Source organism: Pipistrellus hanaki, assembly GCF_964339955.1.
Source record: "Pipistrellus hanaki genome assembly, chromosome: 1".
NCBI classification, from domain to species: Eukaryota; Metazoa; Chordata; class Mammalia; order Chiroptera; family Vespertilionidae; genus Pipistrellus; species Pipistrellus hanaki.
The window spans coordinates 81,788,984-81,810,442 of NC_140503.1; the positions used below are offsets into that span (position 1 = coordinate 81,788,984).

At 45.5% G+C, this 21,459-nt stretch overlaps 1 protein-coding gene across 17 annotated transcripts in view; it reads left to right on the forward strand.

The window, feature by feature from the left end:
- Positions 1 to 19,537, forward strand: part of NPAS3 (neuronal PAS domain protein 3) — an 865,565-nt gene extending 846,028 nt beyond the window's left edge. For 11 of the 17 annotated variants that reach the window (XM_084874501.1, XM_084874510.1, XM_084874513.1 and 8 more), the window contains 3 exons: positions 8,908 to 9,055; positions 13,312 to 13,436; positions 15,093 to 19,537. In XM_084874501.1, the coding sequence (XP_084730627.1) occupies positions 8,908 to 9,055; positions 13,312 to 13,436; positions 15,093 to 16,516 (1,697 nt within the window). In that variant the 3' untranslated portion in view covers positions 16,517 to 19,537. The remainder of the gene's footprint in view (positions 1 to 8,907; positions 9,056 to 13,311; positions 13,437 to 15,092) is intronic. The other 6 variants (XM_084874511.1, XM_084874512.1, XM_084874515.1 and 3 more) reach the window with 1 other exon arrangement.
- Positions 19,538 to 21,459: the final 1,922 nt, after the last annotated feature.

The window sequence follows — 21,459 nt, forward strand, 5'->3', positions numbered from 1 at the left end:
ATGTACGAATATTCCTGTTCCATTTTCCTGCTCAAGTTCATCTACCATTTCTGAGTACTTCCTATATGCAAAACTTGGTGGTATTGCTCTAAGGTTCCAAAAATAACCAATATATGGTCTCCACCTTCAAGGAGTTTGCACACTGATGGGAAAGACGGCATGAAACAGCCCATTTTGAAAAGGGGGCATCAAAGGAGGACTATTGAGGTATATAAACAAAACGCAGAAGCCCCAGAGGGAGGGGCAACTAGGGGAGGATGGAGAAGTCCCGCAGGAAGCATTTTTCCCGGGACCTTGAAAGAAGGTGGCAAGCAGCCCCGCTGGCGGAGATATCGGGGTGGGGGTGGGGGTAAGTGCACACCAGGCTTAGAAGGACATGAAGTTCAATCACACACAACGTTTTCTCCTTAATCTCAGAGAGTTAGCCAAAGCTTCGATTTGACTGATACATTCTAATACAATTCTAATGTGGATTCCTTGTGTTTTTTCTTAGCACTATTTTAATTAGTAGTTGCCTTAATTATTTAAAAAAAAAAAAAAAGAAGAAGAAGAAAAAAAAAAAGAACACATGATACTTGAGAGAAAATTACCCTAGCTCTTACAAATCATTATAGGGGGGGGGGGGGGGGGGAGGAAGAGGGGAATACTTCTAAATCATCCATTTTAACCTAGAACAATTCCATTTCTACTTACAATAGCATCTTGTTCTTTACCTTCCATAAACTACATATTTTAAAAATACTTGCCTTAAAATAAACCCATTTAACGATATCCCTCATGTCTCCAAAAGACCTCAAATTTTTTTTTTTTTTCCTTAAATGAGCAGCATACGATTTGATTTGTGCATGTCTTTAGCACACAGTGTTGTTGTTTTCCATAATGTAGGGTTGACTGAGGATCCGGTTATTGGAACCCATTTATGAACTTCCACATCTGCCCTAGGATTTTCGGTGGGGCCTGTCAGTTAGAATTCATCTAGGTACAAATAACAGAAAACCCAAGTAAAATGACTTATACTTTCTCTGTGATTACCTTTCACTTCATGATCAAAAAACAGCTCGAGAACCACCAACCCTTAGTCCTTCACAGGCAGTGCCCACGGTCAGGAAAGAGTCAGTCCTCATTTTATGTTCATTTTGGAAAGAAAAGAAAGTATTCCCGTAGGTCCTCCAGTAGAGCCACCCCCTATGTCTCATTGTCCAGTGTTTCATCAAATGCCTAAACCTAAGCCACACACGAGCAGCAGTGGGATGAACATGACTGGTTTAAACAATCAAGGTCTATCCACCGGGACTTGGGAGGAGACCATCAAACACAAAACCCCGGAGTAGAGCTGTCGCCAGAGGAAGTGACCGAATAGCTATTCAGGGAACAGTCAACAATCAGGGCTCCCTGGGAGGGTAACATTTCCACAACAACAAAGGACGTGGGTTTCTGAAAATCTGCAGAACCAGTGAACAAATAGAATTTGTCTGGGCTGCTTTAAATATCACTGATTTTATACAGAACACTAGTTTTTGAATGTCTATGCCTCTCCACTTTCATACTTCTTATTGAAGATGTTTAGTGGGTTTAATGAAGTGACTGCATCCAAAACACAGGGTCCCTGAGAGGACATAAAACAAATCTGAGTAGAAGACCCACCTTCATCCCTTTTGCCTTTTTGGAGTTCTCCCTCCATTCCCACATAACCTCCCCGAGACTCCATCACCCTTCACTTCTAAAGGGAGGAGAAGAATTCAGCCAGGCCAGACACACACCTCCACACACACCCATGCTTTCCATCATGGTTGTCACTATTATAAATTTATTAGTGACAATAACTGACAAAAGTCTATCTTCCAGCCGAAACTGGTTTGGCTCAGTGGATAGAGCGTCGGCCTGCGGACTGAAGGGTCCCGGGTTCAATTCCAGTCAAGGGCATGTACCTTGGTTGTGGGCACATCCCTGGTGGGGGGTGTGCAGAAGGCAGCTGATTGATGTTTCTCTGTCATCGCTGTTTCTAACTCTCTATTTCCCTTCTTCTCTGTAAAAATCAATAAAATATATATATATACTTTTTTAAAGTCTATCTCCCATTCAAAGGCAAATAGAAGCAAAGACAAACAGAAAAAGAGTCTCACTGTCCAGGGCTTCCTCATATTCCAACCGTAAACCAACTACTGGCACGGGGAGTGGGATTTCTGTGAGTCATGGAGACTGCGATAGGAGGAGAGGCCCACAGCAGGTGCCTGGCACAGCGGAGACATTAAAAAAAAATATTCATTGAAAGAGAGAATAAATCCACCATTCCCTCATTTCTTAGCCATGATTCTTTCTTAATTCCACGTTGAAGAGTCACAGCTTCTCCCTAATATATTAAATCCCTGCCAATAAAAAGAAAGTGTGGGGCTAAACATCCTCTGACCTTAGCTGTTTTGGGTGGAGAAGGGCAGGAACGTGTGGTACTGAGCTCCCCGGTTGGACTGAAACAGCTTGAAAAAGTATCTGTGATCTCAGATGTCACTCACACCTGCAAGTACTTCGATCCTTCCTGTCCTAGGACACCTTGCCATCGCTGTTTAAAAGCTTTGGCCTCCAAATCAGTCCATTATCATACAGAAAAGGGGAATTTATTTTTAAAACTTAACAAATTGACATGTTCTAAATCAATGAAAAGTTTTCTGCATGATTCAATATTAACAGTTAATAAAAATCTATCAGTTGGCTGGGATATAGGAAAAAAACTCTTCTGAGGTTATAAATCACACAGATAGCAACTCAAGCAGGGCCTGTCATTAGCGTATTAGGGGGAAAATCCATAGATGATGCATATTGTTCACAGAACATCCATCCACAGGTCTCTGTCCTTAAACTCAGAACTCAGATTAAATATTATTAAATGTTACCAAATATTGCTCAGCATATAGATTTGCAAAAAACAAACACACACACAAAAAAATAAAAACCTAAAAACCAATTTATGGATGCCTGCTATTTAAGACATCTAGCTCACTAATTGCAAAATCTTTAGGAAAGTCTGCCCAGCATCAAAGCCTTGGTTGATCCTATGAGCAATTCTAAATGAAAAACTGTCTCCACTGTGAGTAAATAAGCACTTAATGCAGTTTCTGGCTCTAATGCTGTTTCTCCTGTGGGTTTTGAAAATGACCTTCCTGAAAGCATCAAGGACTATAACTTTTTAGATAAAGAAACTTGTTCTTGTTTTAAGTCTGTGTCAGGTTCATTCCCCTATAAGCCCACAGTTTTCAAAAGCAGAGGAAAAAGTAATCCAGAATTTTTTTTAAAAAAAAAAATCCTGTTTCCAGAATGAAGTTGCCTGTCAGCCTGCCTTGGGCCTTAGGTGGAAAAGCAGAGATTAAAGAGTCAGTATTCTTTTTCATGTTTCATCTGCCAGTTTGTGAATGTAGAAAGAGAACCAGTGGCTATAGCTAAGCACCCAGCTGTGGTATTAAGTAGAAACACTCTCTCTCTCTCTCTCTCTCTCTCTCTCACACACACACACACACACACACACACACACTCCACATTAGTGAAGTGAAGATAATTTCTGAGTTTCCAGCACAAAGCGTCCGCTCTCCGTTCTTTGCGGCCGTTGATGGAGGTACCTCAGGAGGGTGAATGGAGCTGCAGATGCGTCCTCCTGTCGCCAGGACGATAATGAAGCTCTTTGTTCAGCCCTGTGAATGTGAGTGTGAAATCTCCGATGATCTCACCATTTCCTATTTATTCTATACTTACCTGAATACGCCAAGTATTGCCGCTTTTTAATGCATATGCAAGCCACTAAAACGTCCTTTTGTGAGACACTTGGCTAAAGGGCCGCCTTTGATGGGTGCTCTCCGTCTCCTCTTCACACCGAATTAGACTGTTTCCTTCTTTGTGAGGCACAAGTAACTCACTATGTAGAGTCTTGGGCTTTGATTTCGTAGGACAGCCCAACAGGAAGAGGCCATGTTCTCTTTTATTCTCCATATTTCTGAAGGCAAACTTGGACCCGTTTGTTTTGAGTTACGGACAGAATGATGTTCCTGCCATGAACACAGGCTTCCTTTATGTCCTTTCAGTCCTCAGTCTATCTCTGTGGACCAAGTTTCCCCCAAAAAAAAAAACAACTGAACCGCCTCTGTTGGTAAGGGCAGAGCCGTGGCCATGGCCGTGTGCTTCAGCCAGAGAGGCCCTCGGGTTTGGGGGGACGGCAGCACATCTCTTGCATCTCTACCAGCAAGCCCAAACCCACTGACCCGGTGACATTTAAAAAAGATATTCAATAATACTGAGCATCCAGTCTGTGGCTGGGGAATGGGGGGGGGGGGGGGGGTGATGGGTTGTATTTGACGTAAAAAGCCACATGTTCAGTCACGGGTTCGGTAACATTGGCTCTCTGCAGTTCTCTTTTGATTGAACCATATTGGCCACCCCCTTCACACGTGGGGGTGGATGGGTTCTGATGCCGCCAGCCGGGCCAGTGAACGAGCAGCCTGGTGCAGCGCGGCCCGGAGGGGCTCCGGTTCGTGGTCTGCGCCGTGTTGTGCTCACAGCGGGGTCCCCTCTCTCCTCTGGAGAACACGGTTTGTAACTCAGGCACCGTTCGCTTGAAGGTGGGGTGGCACTGATGCCAGGTTCATGGCTCTCCTCAGAGTGATGACAGCCAAAGCAGTGGTTACAGCCTAGACTTCAGAGTAAAAAAAAAAAGAGCAGGCTCTTGCCCTAACCGGTTTGGCTCAGTGGATAGAGCATCCGCCTATGGACTGAAGGGTCCCAGGTTCGATTCCAGTCAAGGGCATGTACTTTGCTTGTGGGCACATCCCCAGTAGGAGGTGTGCAGCTGATTGATGTGTCTAACTCTAACTCTCTATCCCTCTCCCTTCCTCTCTGTAAAAAATCAATAAAATATATCTTGAAGCAGGCTCTTGCGTAGTAGCAGAGACGTTCACAGTCATACCTGGGACCCTTTGAGATTGTAAGTGAACCTGGGAAAGAGGTCCTTGTCTTCCCTCTACCTTCATCTTTTCCCTATAGAAGCTAAGAAAAGACCATTTACATGTTTAGGGATCCTTTAAGAAAAACTAATTCCTACAGCACAACTTTAAAGACATAATTCTACAGATGTGACAATGTGATGATGTGATTAACGAATTCAGTGAGAGACACACAGGCTGCGCTACCAAACTGTGGAAAGCAAAAGGTAGACTTTGACCTCGATCACAAAGAAGGTGCTAGGGAAGGGGTCCTACCTCATCATGACGTCAGGTTAAAGACAGGGCCCGCACATGCTTTCCCTCTCTCTCTATATATAGTTCGAGCACATTGCTATGAAATTACTCCCAGACTCTTTTCAAGGGACAATTAATCATATTTTAAGGACTTTAACAACAAATGACTTACATCATGCTTATTTCTGTTTTTCATCACAAAAAAAAAAATTATGAGATACACTGAAACACACATTCTCTCATTTCTATCACAAGCTAAAACTCAAAAATAAAACAACAGCTACTGGATTAAAGAGAATGGAAAAAAGTTTTATGTTTTTCAAATTACCTAAATTAAAATGTGTAATACAAACTGGCACCGAGGTGACTCTTCTCCTTGGGCTGCTTAAGACACCTGAGCTCAGGAAAGGCCCGCAGACCCTGCCTCTGGCCCAGCTGAAATGATCCAGCTGATGTGCCAATATCCTGGAGCCCCAAGAAAAATATTTTCCTTGTTTATTTTAAAAGAAGCAAAATTCCACTAGAACCTCTTTGATGGGGCCTCTTGAAAAACAAAAGCAACTAGGCAGCACTCTGGTCATCCGTGGATGCCACCCTGGGCGCTAACTCGGGGCCTTATCCTAGTTGTGTAGATTCCCACCAGTATGTGGGGTCTCATTCAGAAAATGCTAATCCTCAGGAAATAGTCGTGATCTGAGACCATGGTAAAATGGTGGCCTTTTAAGAATTCTGTTTGTCAGGCTGGTTTCGGGGACGGGGGTAGAGTAATGGATTAAGTCAAACTTTTCCTCAGCCGAGCCAGGGTGGTGGGCTCCCAGATCTGCTCTGCGGCACTCACCAGGGTACGTGAAAGGCCTCCACTAGCTCCTGGCACCCAAGGAACCCCTTTTCAGTCCTTTCACAACCTCTTCCTCACGTCAAAACTCACCTGCCCTGCCTCTCTGTCAGTAGGTCTCGCGCCTTTGCTAGGTGGCCCTTGGCCTGAGTGATGAAGAAGGCTGTATTGATGTACGCACAGGCCCCAATAAATGTGTATGTATCTTCTCAGGAGGCACAGATGCACGTAAGCACACCGAGAGTCCTACTGCCTCACCTCACAACGACGCCGCCACCCTTCCAGAGCACAGCGGGGATCCCCGCGGGGAGGGAGACATTGTGTGGGCTTTGCATTTCAAATTTGAGATTTTTTATTTCTTTGTCTCTAAGTAAGAGAAAGTATTAAAAAGAGGGACTGATCTTTATGTTGATTTTGTACATTCTAATTTGACTATAATTCCTTTTTCACTTTGACCCTTTCTATGCAAAGTATTCTGGGGATACGCATATAATTTTAAATTTGTCTGCTTTGGCTCAAAAATCCAAAATCCCAGCCACCTAAGTGGTCTACCACCTCAGTGTTTTCTTTATGTGCTTCAAAAAATAGACATCTTAGACTCTCCGCCTTTGTTAAATAACTAGAACCATTCAAAATAATTCCTTGTTCCTGTCTAAACCGGTTTGGCTCAGTGGATAGAGCATCGGCCTACGGTCAGAAAGGTCCCAGGTTCGATTCCGGTCAAGGGCATGTACCTTGGTTGTGGGCACATCTCCAGTGAGGGGTGTGCAGGAGGCAGTTGACAGATGTTTCTAACTTTCTATCCCTCTCCTTCCCTCTCTGTGAAAAATCAATAAAATATATTTTAAAAAATAATAATTCCTTGTTCCAGTTACACAGCTGACAGAATTATACACCAATCCCTGATTGGGGGCTATCAACTTTCTCTGTGAAAATAGTGGGCAGAATTTCATAACCCATCATTCCTCTATGAACAGTTAACCAGGTTGACAGGATCTGAATAAAGCACAGCTCTTTGCATGCAACAATAGTTTACAGAGAGCTGTGTGACGTAGTTAGTATTTTACTGCTCTCAGCTACACCACACGGTCTTGTAGCCTGGGAAGCCAGGCACACAGAATGGCAAACATATATCCGCACACAAAAGGCCAGTACAATGCTCCCTGTGGAGCCTGGCCACCAGCAGGTGACAGTCCTGGACTTAAAAGCACCCTACGCCGTGGAATAGTTATGGAATAGAACTTGCTACTACCTGAAGCCCTCATCAAAGCCAGGCTTTCCCAAGCAACTGTTAAGATATATAATTATTTCAACTTTACAACCATCCCTTTAGTGTGCTGTGAGAAAAGGGAGGAATGGGAGAAAGGCATTGACGTTTATATGTTTATGAGTATAATAGGTTGAGGTTTGGGGTGGTTTTTTTTTTTTTTATCACTTTTGGGGCTGGGAAGAGTGGCTCAGACATGTCAGCAAAGTGCTTCACCATCCTTAAACACTTAACCATTGCTCTTTTCCAAAGTGACTTCCCCTTACCCATCTACCCCCCCCCCTCCCAAAAAAAAAAAATGTACTTCATGGAACTATTGTATATGAAGCACTTATTAGCCGTAATTAAATGGACAATATGAATTTACTACGTCTTTAGGACTCTGGCTTGTTCTGGTTTAGAGCAAGATGATTAATGCAAATACATATTACTTGAGATAACCATTTAGCAGCTAATTTAGCCAAATTTATTACAGCAGTTAGAGCTTTTTCATTTTAGCAGACAGAGACAAGGACATGCCAAACGCGGGTGATGTGGACAAGTGCACACTGCCCTCTAGTGGCCGGCCAGCTGGCAGGCTGCAGGGGGGTGTGGAGTGGCTGCCATGCGTATCCAAGCAATAGCCGAGGATTTGCACGTTTCCAGCATCTTTTTAAACCATTCCCACCCCTAGCACTTTATTTCAGGGATGATTTACTGCATTTCCCCTCCTTTTACTAGCTCAGGAATACCCGGATACAAGTCAAATCAATTTCGACTTGGCAAGATTTTGGTTAAAGTATCATTTTTTAACATCTGCATTTTAAAGCTCTCTTTCCGTGGGTATTTAATGGCACCGTTTCACATTACTGATTGTTTTTACTTGTTCCTTCATTTCGGGCCATATTTCAGCGTCTGTGTGGAGCTGTCACTCTGTTTGGCTCCAGCCAAGTCAATTCCGTGCCTCCCTTAGGCCAGCGTTTCTCTCTGACTCGGTTGGGAAATTTATTTTGCTCCAACATTTGTCAAGTCTCACCAGAATTTCCCCCCGACTGACCAATGTAAATTTAGCTCCTACGTGGGCTGTAAATTCCGTTGCACGAGATCAAAAGGAACAGAGGTACAAGGACGCTGGTTGACACCGCCCGCTCGCACGGAGGTGGGCCGTCAAAGGAGGGGGGAAGTATCTCTGGAGCGCCTTGAATACCCAGAATCTCAAAGAGGTCTACCTCGAAGCTATGAATAAATCTGTACACAGTCGCCTTTGTTGCCATCCGATGGCGAACCCACTGACAATATCCACACTGCATTAGGGATTCTGTGAGCCAAAAAGATTTGTAGTCCTTTTATTCTTCCTTTCACTCCATGGCTGCCCAAAATGGAACAAAGTCTTGCTACACACGCGAGTAACCCTCCCTGGGGAGACGCTGCTCCACTGGATTGTTGATTTTATTTGTTCTGCTAATGGCATTCTGCATTAAGCACACAGGGAGCCACCCTGGCTCAGGGCGGTCCTCCCTTCTTCCTAAGCTGGAGGTTTTGCAGACATGACAGTCACCTCGTCCCAGTCCTAACACGCAGGGCCTTCTGCTTTGTTTTTCCCCCTCCAGTGCTGAATAAGGGCCAGTGTGTGACGAAGTACTACCGTTGGATGCAGAAGAACGGAGGCTATATCTGGATACAGTCAAGTGCCACCATCGCTATCAACGCCAAGAATGCGAATGAGAAGAACATCATCTGGGTGAATTATCTTCTTAGGTATATTTTCCAATTCTTGTTTGCTTCTGTTTCAGTCACAAAACGGGCATCCCAATGGTTAGTCTCTGGCATGTTGTGTTATCTCTTGACAGTATCAGGTGTGCAATTATGTGGAAATGCTGCTTTTCTTTCCACGAGAGTCAGAGAAATGTGAAAAGATCAAAGCTGTATTGGAAGGGACTTCCGGGGCAGATTCACAACACTGTCAATAGTTCTTGGTCTGTCAGCATTTGGAAAGCTCTGCAGAAGCTGCTTTGGTTTTCCCACAAATGCTCAGGCCGTAAAAAGAATATAGACGTTTGCCTAAAGCTGATGCCTTCAAAAGCACCCCCTTCTCCACATGTACTTACAGGCACTCACACACTCCAATCCTTGTGAAAATTAAGCAAGAGAGGATGGAATTAAGCAAGGTACATTATAGTTCTCCTGTACCCTATGCCTTTGAATCCCCCAGCGTATTGCATAGGATTGAAGTTTTGATAAGCAAAGTCACTTGCTTTGCTAGAATTAAGATAATCCTATATAATAAAAAGGTGATATGCAAATCAACCAGACAGCAGAACGACCGGTCACTGACATGTACTGACCACCAGGGGGCAGACGCTTGATGCAAGAGGATGTCCCACTACCAGCTTAGCCTCCCCAGGGGGTGTAGGCCTACGCTGTCAGTCGGACTGTGAGAGGGTGCAGGCCAGGCATAGCAAACGGCCCCCCAAGTGCACAAATTTCATGCACTGGGCCTCTAGTATCAGTATAAAAATGAAGGCAGCCTTCTTTTGCCTAGTCTGTGACCTCAGGCAAGTTTTACCTTTATTAATGTGCCCTCAAATTGACATCCATGAATGTGGCCATGCTCAAAAGCTTCCTAAATTCTAGGATGCAGCACCATTTCTCAGTCCTTCCTCCTTTCTGCCTTTGCATTTAAACTAGCAAAAAACTAGCCAAGACCAAAGCCTGGGTGGTCTGCGTTTGGGGGCAAGCTCTGTGGGAGGTTCTCCACCGATCCTGTCCTGGAGCTATCTGACCGTTCAGCCAGCTCCCTCCCTCCGCTGTCATTCCCGCCTCTGGCTTCCCTTGGCCTGCAGCCACTGAGCAGAGCCCACACATGGGCTGAGCAGGAAAACTTCGGATAGGTCTTATGAATGGAAGTTGTTGCCCTTTGGCTGATTATCTAGACAGGGAGTCCTTGAATCCCATTTTTCTTTGAGACAGCCAAATGGAGCTGAGACGCTGACAACCATGGCTCATCAGCACGCTGGCCCTTCAGAGTGTATTCATGCACGTTGGTGATGACTTGAAGGCATGAATGTGCTTGCTACCAATAGCATATCAATCAGACACTAATGATTATTGCTCTAGAGAGGGTTTTAATGTGTACCACTTAAAAGAGTCTTCATTTATCTACTTTTTTTCCCCTTTTTTGACCTCTTCTACTCTACATCAATTCTCTCTAAAGGTATGTGTATTTAATGTGGATTCCTCCAAGGCCTGAATTTCATGCAATCGTGTATTTATGGCATCAAGAAATCCCTTTATATAAATGTTATGGAACAGTGGCAATATGTCGAGCAGAAGGTTATAAAAACTCAATGCCAATGAGGAAATAGAATAAGATTCTATGGCATTGACAGTATTTTGCTGGGGGGGGGGGGGGGGGGCGGGAATTGAGTTTTGCTAAGGAGACCCATTATTATTAAGAACTAGACACATGCTGAGACCGGTTTGGCTCGATGGATAGAGCGTCGGCTTGGGGACTGAAGGGACCCGGGTTCGATTCCGGTCAAGGGCATGTACCTTGGTTGCGGGCATATCCCCGGTGGGGGGTGTGCAAGAGGCAGCTGATCGATGACTCTCTCTCATCGACATTTCTAGGTCTCTATCTCTCTCCCTTCCTCTCTGTACAAAATCAATAAAATATATTTAAAAAAAAAAAAAAAGAACTAGACACAGGTAACAGGGACATCATAGGTAAGATGTCTGTTTCCCACAGTGATGTAACCTAGGGTACTGAAACAATCTATATGGTTGTTGCTCCCATTCAGGGAGATCTCTTCCTATTTGGATCTTCCTGGCCCACCATCATTCTCATGACGTCCTGCTCTGCCTCCAGACAGAGGGCATGAGAAGGGTCAAGGAGAGGTCAGTCCATGCAGCTCTGGGTGAACACTGTTAGTATAGCTGAGGACCACATGGACAAGCTCATGAGTGTTTGGTGATTCTAGTCCATCTAATAACATAGGGAGAAGAAGGAATCAGATTGGGCACCAAAGACAAGTCTTCAGGCTCAAGAACCTCAATCTCAGACATGCTAGACCTGTTTCAGCTCACCTCTAAAGACTCGCCTTGAGTTCAATAACTAGAGGCCATAAGTGTCAAATAACTTGTGAACCTCCATGCCATCTGGACCAAAAGAGACTAATATAGATGGGCTTTAGCAGAAAAAACTCTGCCAAGTGCCAAGTCCTTGGTATCACTTCTATAGGCTGGAAGTCTAGTAAGAAAAGGACTGGCCTTGGCGAACAGCCACTACTCAAGTTTGTTTTTCTTTCCCACCTTCTTGTCCTTTGTTCTTCACTGAGCAATGTTGCCATGCTCCTTCTTCCTCCTCAGAATCTCTCCTGGGCTCCATCTAGGCTTGTTTTCTCTGTTCTGAGATGATTACTCCCCAGTCTGCCTCCCATTCCCTCACAATGCTTGGTAGAATTACAGACTCGGAATATTCCGAAACTGCATTAGTGCTAAGGCTACCTTCCCACCATTGGTCTCATCTGATTACCTAAAGAAAGCACCGCTGCTGAAGCTAATTCACACTAAGGAGTATCTGTCTGATTAATCCATCTTAGTGAATTAACCCTCCCAGAGACGTGCAATTTTAGTTACTGAACCAGTGACTCTTTAATATAGGAATTTCACTAGAAATTAGCAAATGATTTGGTAAACCTCTATTGCAGTGGTTCTCAACCTTTCTAGTGCCACGACCCTTTAATACAGCTCCTCATGTTGTGGTGACCCCCCAACCATAAAATTATTTTGGTTGCTACTTCATAACTGTAATTTTGATACTGTTATGAATCGTAATGTAAATATCTGTGTTTTCCAATGGTCTTAGGCGACCTGCAGGTTGAGAACCGCTGCTGTAGAGCCAAAGACCATTGGAAAACACAGATATTTATATTATGATTCATAACAGTAGCAAAATTGCAGTTATGAAGTAGCAACGAAAATAATTTTATGGTTGGGGGTCACCACAACATGAGGAACTGTATTAAAGGGTGGCGACATTAGAAAGGTTGAGAACCACTGCTCTTTTGCAAGCCTCTGGTTGGCTAAGCATTATGGAGGGTTAGCAGAGGCATCTTCCTTTCTGAGGCAAGAGACTTTCCTTGTGGCTTCTGGTTATAGTAGCCTGCACTGCTCATGCCTTGGGCCAGCCTTGGAGTGGCATTTTTAGAAGACAGCTAGCTCAAATTGACTGAAGAGTCTCACTTTTCCAGAAAAAGGCTTATTTCTGAATTTAAAATAGAACAAAAATTCAACATGTTTGTGCAAGTGGGGTTAGCTCCATTCTGCTTAGGGTCTCTTTCACACTGGGACCCTCCCCACCGCAATCAAATTTCCAGCTAACAAGCTACAGGTGTACACCACATGCACAGATGAAAATGTGATTGTAATGGGTGTGTTGACAGTTCAGTAGCCATAATCCACGCATCCCAGGGTGCACCTGTGCATCTGTCAGATCTTAGGCACTCAGAGCTCTGCCCCTCCCCCCCACACACACAGCTTTGGAGCCATCTGAATACCTGAGATGCTCCATCAAGGAGCCAAGACAAAGGTACCGAGGCATGGGCTCATGAGGAGCCCAGGAGAAGACAGGGCACCCCAGGGGCTATGGGAGGGAATCGCTGAGAATGCTTCTCCTCCTCTCTGCCCCCTCCCCCAGGTGTTATACTGTGAGGAATGTCAAGCAGCACAGTTCCTGGCCCCCAGTGGTACCTGATTATGTAAAAGCTTTTTAGTGGCTTTCGTGTAGTATTTGGGTATTCAATCATCGTAGCAGGGTGCACCTGTGCCCCACACAGGCATCCAAGCTTCAGTAAAATTGCCATGATGAACAGAGAAATTATTTCATGCTTAGTCGTTTACATGCTCTAAACTCTAAAAGTTTGTGGCAAGGAAATGGGAAGAGGATGGTGGAGAGCAAACTGTGCAGAGTGGGTGTGTGCACTCCTGACGAGTCCTCCCTCCCCTCCCCGCAGTAATCCCGAGTACAAGGACACCCCGATGGACATCGCACAGCTCCCCCACCTGCCAGAGAAGACTTCGGAGTCCTCAGAGACGTCGGACTCTGAGTCAGACTCTAAAGACAACTCAGGTATTGCAGGTATTGCTCCTTCTCCGTGTTCTGCAGTGAGGGCGTGCCTTTCCGGGCGTGCGGGCTGGTGCACGGCAGAGGGCCATCGGCAGAGCACAGCAACTGGCCGATCTTACATTACGACATTTGCTGAGCCTCTCTTTCTACACATATATTGTACACAAACACTGTACTTATACCACCACGTACATTATACACACATATATGTATACACACAATACTTAACATTTCTATGTGATAGTGTATAAATATATACATTGTATATATATATACATGTTCTGTACCCGAAGCTACACTGTGTTCTAGTAAAAAGCCTGCTCAGATTGGCCAGAGTCAGAGAGGCGGTCTATTAAAAAAAAACTGGTGTTGCCTCGGAAGTGGGGGGTAGTCTTATACAGCGAATATAGGCCTAAACCTATGTTTTAACTGTAAAATTAGGGGGTCGTCTTATACGCCGGAAAATACGGTATTTGAGAAGTAGGTTTTTCTGAGCTCTTTGGGGCACAGGAAAATTAATGTTAAAAAATGTACCTTTCCCCCAAGCCCTAGGCCCCTGCACAGACATAGAGAGACAGGGAGCACAGAACTCACAGGATTTCAGAGCTGCCCAAAGCCCTGAGCCTCTTCTAACCCAACCTCTTTGGCCACAGGAAGGCCTGGGTAGTTCCATGCTTTGATCAAGGTTCTAGTCCAAGCTGCCACCCAAAAGCATCACAGCAGAGCCATAAAACCAGCACCATCCCGAAATCTTCTGAGGTTGCGGTCCTGGGAAAATCTATTCTCCCTAAAAAGTGCTGGACAGCTAGGGTTCCAGACTCTCCCCAGCCTTAGGGCACCTGCTCTCTGGGTTTGTAAACAATATTCCTCTATTCCAGACACAGCCTCGGGGAAGCCCAGGCGTGAGGGTCACTCCCAGAGGGTCTGATTGTTTTCCTGTTTCCTAAACTGCATTCATCGGAAGTTCTGTCCTGGGGCAGAAGTTCTAGAACAGACAGCCTCTGCTCCTCATTTACACAGGGGGCCAAAAAGGCAAACATTCCTTGCCCCGCGGAGCGTATATGCCAGTTGGGAGAGATAGAAGTTAATAAAAATGACTAAAACATACGGTGAATCAGATGGTGGTTGAGTAGTGCAGAGAAAAGTAACTTTATGAAAAGAACATGTTTTCCACGAACAGGTAGTCACCCGTGGAAGGTGCCAGACCTCTTTAGAAAACCACCTTGCACACCATCATTTTTCTGTGCCGCTCACACCCTTTTCTAAGATGTGTACTCTGACGCCCTCGGGTAGTTCTGCAGGCCCTCTCAGTCGTTAATGCACCTGTGCATCTCCACGGGATCTTATTCAAATACAAAATCTGACCGGTGGGGGCCTGGGACGCTGCCTTTGCAGCAAGTGTCCAATCCTGCCAGTGCTGCTGGGCCAGGGACCACACTTTGCGGAAAGGTCCAGCTAACCTGGGCCCTCGAGAGAGAAAGCAGGGCATCAAGGTGGTGTGGAGAAGCTTAGGGACCTAACACAGCTCCCCCGCGCACACACCCACACACACACACACACACACACACACCCAAAAAGTGAGGGATGAGCCTCGCCCTTGCTAACCTGGTGTCTCCTTTGCCTCCTCTTCCCCTCCCGCCACGCCGGGCCACCGCGGGCCCCACACAGAGGACAACGAGAACTCCAAGTCCGACGAGAAGGGGAACCAGTCCGAGAACAGCGAGGACCCGGAGCCCGACCGGAAGAAGTCGGGCAGCACGTGCGACCAGGACATGAACTGCCACGACCAAGGCCACAGCTCCAGCAACCCCGACAGCCGCGACAGCGACGACGACAGCTTCGAGCACTCGGACTTCGAGAACCCCAAGGCCGGGGAGGAAGGCTTCCGCGCGCTGGGGCCCATGCAGATCAAGGTGGAGCGCTACGTGGAGAGCGAGCCGGACCCGCGGCTGCAGGACTGCGAGCCGCTCACGTCGGACAGCGCCAGCGCCAAGGACTCGGACAGCGCGGGCGAGGCGGGCGCGCAGGCGGCGGGCAGGCTCCAGCGGCGCAGGAAGCGGCGGAAGCGGCAGAAGGGCGGCAGCGCCAGCCGCCGGCGCCTGTCCAGCGCGTCCAGCCCGGGCCTGGAGGGGGGCCTGGTGGAGCCCCCGCGGCTGCTGGCCTCCCCCAACAGCGCCGCCTCCTCGGTGCTCAAGATCAAGACGGAGATCGCCGAGCCCATCAACTTCGACAATGACAGCAGCATCTGGAACTACCCGCCCAACAGGGAGATCTCCAGGAACGAGTCCCCCTACAGCATGACCAAGCCCCCCAACTCCAACTCCGAGCACTTCCCGTCCCCGCAGGGTCAGGGCGGCGGGGGCGGGGGCGGGGGTGGCAGCGGGGGCGGTGGGGGCCTGCACGTGGCCATCCCCGACTCGGTCCTCACCCCGCCCGGCGGCGCAGACAGCGCGGCCCCGCGCAAGACTCAGTTCGGCGCCTCGGCCACCTCGGCCCTGGCCCCGGTCACCTCCGACCCCCTGTCGCCCCCGCTGTCAGCATCCCCGCGGGACAAGCACCCGGGGGGTGGCGGCGGCGGTGGAGGCGGCAGCGGCGGCGGCGGCACCGGGGGTGGCCCCAGCGCGCCCAACTCCTTGCTGTACCCCGGGGACCTGGAGGCGCTGCAGAGGCTGCAGGCGGGCAACGTGGTGCTGCCGCTGGTGCACAGGGTGACCGGGACGCTGGCGGCCACCGGCACGGCGGCGGCGCAGCGGGTCTACACCACAGGCACCATCCGCTACGCGCCCGCCGAGGTGACCCTGGCCATGCAGGGCAACCTGCTGCCCAACGCGCACGCCGTCAACTTCGTGGACGTCAACAGCCCGGGCTTCGGCCTCGACCCCAAGACGCCCATGGAGATGCTCTACCACCACGTGCACCGGCTCAACATGTCGGGACCGTTTGGCGGCGCGGTGAGCGCGGCGGCCAGCCTGACGCAGATGCCCGCGGGCAACGTGTTCACCACGGCCGAGGGGCTCTTCTCCACGCTGCCCTTCCCCGTCTACAGCAACGGCATCGCCGCCGCACAGGCGCTGGAGCGCAAGGACGACTGAGGCGCCCGCCCCCCGCAGGGCGGTCCAAGGGGAGGCATCGTGGGCGTTTTTCCGTTTCCACCTTTATTCTAGCACTTTGAATTTGGGCAGGTCAGCGTCTTCTCTCCACCACACGACGGTCCCCATCCCACCCCCTCACCCCCTTTCTTTAACTTGACCTATGCTTTCCTGTAAAGATATGTTTATGTTTGGCCTTCCGGGGCCAGAGGACCAGTGGCCTGCCGTTTTGTCTTCTTCTTCTAAGATGTGTGTTGGGTTGTTTTGCTTTCCTTTTGCATCTTTATTAAGATGTCTTTAATGCGTATATGCCTCTGCCATAGAATACTCAGTCTTGTGGTCAAGAGATTTCTCAAGAAGTGACAACCATTTTTCTTCCTAACGATCTTGATGTGATCAAGATTGCAAGAGACAAGCATAAACAATGTGCCCTGTTTGACTAAGTCAAATGAAATGGGGTGGCTCTTTTTTGGTTTTTGTTCCTAATTCCTTTAAAAAAAAAAAATAGGGGGATAGTATTTTAGAATTTTATGCAGAATTTAATTCTCTTTTTATGGTTAAGATTTTAAGATTTTTCTTACTTGCACATAAAAGTAATTTGGGTTCTTAAAACTTAATTTCTGGCCTGTGACTAGAATGTTTAAAACAAACCAACAACAGTGGGACTAAATGTTAATTACTGAAACATTAACTTAATTTCTAAAACCATGGTGCTATCATTTATTAATCTGTAATGTCTTCATACAAAATGCAGCTCCTGGCTGGGTTTTGGGGGGGGAAAAAACATGTGTCCTGTCCTGGTCTGGAGTCCATTGCTACAGTCTCCTTGGTGAGTTAAGACAAAGCCCTCATTAACGTTTGCTGCGGAACTTAAAATGTGTTACCTCCCAACTAACAAGCGTAGCCTCACATTCAATGTAATGGGTCCGTAAAGCCCTTTTTGAAGGGGCTTATGGGAAACTCAATGAAACCGATTGAGGAGCAGCTTAGGTACATACTGCCTTTCGTTAAGCCCCCCTCCCCCCCTCTCAGTCTAACTGAGGCTAATTTTTGCAACGTCAATAACACTTCAGAGTAAAAGAGGAGAAATATTTAACATCTTTTAATTCTTTTTTTCATTTCTTGCTAAAAAAAAAATGCTTGTATTTTGGGGGGACTGATTTGATTTGATGGATTTTCTTTTCCCTTTGATTCTCTTATTTCTAGGTTGGAACCAATACAGCTTAAAAATAAAGAATGGGTTAATAAACTTCAAACAGATAACTCAACTGAAAACTGCACATTAAGTACAAAAAAAAAAGAAAAAGAAAAAGAAAAAAATATCCTATTTTGTCTTTGTTGCCAGAAATCAGTGTAGTGTCAAACACTCCAAATGACTGTCAAGTATAAATTCTTCTTCCACTCCATTTTGGCAGCTGTTTGTTAAGGCATCTAATAACAGATGTGAGAACTGTAATGTGTGCAATGTGTACATGTCCTTGGCTGTCGTCCATTGCGGTTTCAATGTGTGTTTCTATATGCAGTATATACTAAGCTAATGTAGTTGTTTTGTCCTTTGTCTTCTCTGTGCTCTATCTCTAGTCCGGGGTAGTCCCGTCCCATTCCTGCAGTCCTAGTGAATCAGTGATTCTTGGGGGTTAGTGATTTTTGTGTGGTGGCCTTCCTCTGTAATGTCACCCCTATGCTGCTTCTACTGTCTGTGAACCTTCCGTTTCACTTTATAAAATTCCTGCTGTTGCTTATTCTGGTGTGTGAAATTCTCCCAACCTCTCCCTTCTTTCCCTCCCCCTATCCTCTCCCCTTTCCCTTCCTCATCTTTCCTTCCCCGTTCTCCAAAACCTTTTTCATTCTCAGAGATAAAAAGACTCTTAACTAGCTCAAGGTTAATGGAGCCATTTTTCCCACATGGAATTCTGGTATGACTCTTTCTTCCAGAGTGAAGAGTAATGCTCAGATATATTCAATAAATTGATGCCATATAGCCTCAGTTGTTAACATTCCCAGAGTCCCTTGTGCTCTACCTATAAGCAGTGGGTGCTTTTCTTTGGTTTCCTTCCAGGTTGGCTGATGGAGCAATATAATAAAGCAATTACCAGTGAGACAGAAAATTAGTTCAAAGGTCAACCAACATTTTTTAAAAACAGGAGGGGAAGGTATAATGGAATATAGAATTGTCATATATATATGTTTATGCGTGCAATGCTACTATAGTAACTCAGCTGTCCTTTGAATATCACTGTGTTGAGTGAATTCCTCTAGGATCTTTAATTCCATGAGCTGGGCCCAAACCACTGTGGAATAAGTCATCATTTAATAATGAGCTTAATTCAAGGATTTAATAGGTTTGGAAGGTGAAGAAAGCTAATCACAAAATTTAAACATTAATTTTGGAAGCTCTATTCTAGCTATCGAACAATCAAAGGAATGCACCTATCAGCTACAAAGAACAGCTAAATAGCTGTTTGTTTTTCTTTTATAAATGTTTCTGTGTTGTGTCAAAATGATTTCTGGTGATTTAAACTAACAGATAATCACAGCTGCTGTCTAAATCCATAGTGTTAAAATTACAAAACGAAAAAAAAAAAACTTCATTACCTGTGAAGACTGTGTCTGTTTGTGTTTTTAACTATTGTACAAATATATGAAAACTTTTATGAGGAGACTGGTGCCAAGTAGCTGAATAATGGGGAAAGGGATATTCTGTTTGTAAAAATCTTAGCAGTGTTACCAACTCTACCACACACATATATATATATAAATTAAAACATTACAAAGTGACAGCTATGATACATTTGTTTTGTGTGAAGCTAACCGGACCTAACTTCCTGAGTGCCTGGCTTATTTTGAAACATTTTTTTTCATTGACCATTGATAATGCTGCAAATCAGAAATGTACATACTTCATTTACAACAGGGTTCTTTTTATACTTTTGTAGATTCTCATACATGTCACATACATGGTTGTCTTTATGTAACTTAATTTTTTCATCCACAGGTGCCATTTTCATAATAAATTTCTCTTGGATTTGTTACTATCTGGCATCATTTCTTTTACATGTAACCATCCTAACTAATGACTGCTGGTAGTATTTGTTTAAGCAGGTACCTTGGTCATTATTCTCAATTAAAAGAAAAAAAAATGTTTAATGCATTCATATTTTTGCTAGTTTTGAAAAAAAATGTATAGCTTGTGTACTGATGAGGCTGACAAGGCACAGATTAAGATGCTAATCCAAATACTACACAAACTTGCAACCATCCTAAATTTTCAGCTACCCCAACTCATTGTCATACTAAGCATTACTATGCACGCTGCCCAAGCCAAGCGATGGGCCTGCAACCTTAACCACTATTGGAAGTGTGCATTCTTTTATTAATGCACAGTAAGTGATGACAGTTTTCATACATTAATCATTTAAAATGCACTCAATATTTTCATTTATTACAAGCTATAATGTTTAACCAACTATTCCATTGCTTATATCTTCTCTTAATACTAATTTTGCATTCTCTTTCTCCAGACAAGCTGAGTTAAGTCATGCTTATGCTGTGGAATTGATCAGGTCAGCCTGCAGCCTGTCACGTTTTAAGGCAGGTCAGCAAGCTAACTCAAAAAGAAGAAAGAAAGAAATCTTCAGTGCTACCTCAGAGTTAAGGATATAGGTGGGTCACCTGTTCAGAAAATGAAGAGATATAAATACGTTAAACTGAAAGAAAAGGCAAACAGTTTTGTCCAAAAGCTACCAACTATAGTAAATCTTATTCTCTAATTTAAGTCTTCAGTGACACCAATTTGAGGGTACTTTTTTAATTAATGGGGGGTTGCTTCAGACTGTGGACATAAAAATGTATTTATGATGTGGGGCCCTATATTTCCCTTCATGGGCCATTCAAATAAGCACATAAAATTAGACATAGGAAGAGGATGATTGAAACACAGAATTGGATTCTCCCAACTATTTTTCCAAAATGTATCATTCCCTTTTGCTCTTGAGAAGAATATATAATAGTATAGTTAGATTTAGAAGTAAAAAAATTGATGGAGCTAGAACCTCAATCCTGAGGGCAGCCAGATTACCCACGGCGTAGTCTAGGTCTATAGGCCTTGATGGTGGTGGCTCTTAGTGAGGGTGTCCAGAGCTTTGCATAGCGGAGGCTCTATGGAGGCAGAAAGGCAGTTGGGATTAAGGCAGTTGGGTGTGGGATTAGGCTGACCCCTGTTGGCTGAATGACAATGTGCGCTAGCCATAATCCTTTACCTCGGCTCTGTGATCTGGATGTGGTGGCAGAGGAGCTTGAGAAGGAAAAGTCAGACATGAATTGAAATCCTCCCAGTATTTTGGAGCCTGTGGTAGACATTCTGGATTCTTACTCAACTGCAAGTCTTCTTTAACATCAACAAGTTCCCTGTCCTTCATGTGTTCCCGTCTATGCTAAAACATGTCACCAGTGGGATGAAGAACATCTTTCAGTCAGACCCACGACGATCATGAGGTTCGGGCCACTACTGCAGCCCGAGGCCTCACAGTCAGGCCAGGGCCCTGGGCTCCCCAGAGACCCAGCACCTCTTCTTGCCAGGCTGGCAGCAAGTCAGTTTGCAAGGCTCCAGTTTGTAGGTGATGGACAGGAAGGGGTCACTGGCCAGCTCTTTGCACCTTGTTTCCTTCCAGCCGATGCCTATACTTGTTTATTTGGCAGAGGAACCTGATAAAAGATACGGCAGTAAGCAGGACAAGAGGGAAGATATGCACTCAGTGGGGCAAAAGGAAAGTGGTTTCAGTCCTTGTGGACTATAATCTTACCCACCTTTGCCTGCTCTTATATGAAGCCTATTGAAAACAGTTTTCAATCGGGCCCTCTCCTCATTACATTAAAGGTAAGAGATAATGTATATGATCAAGCCCAGAAGATAATCTGTTCAAGCCAAGGATATTATTATCCAAGTT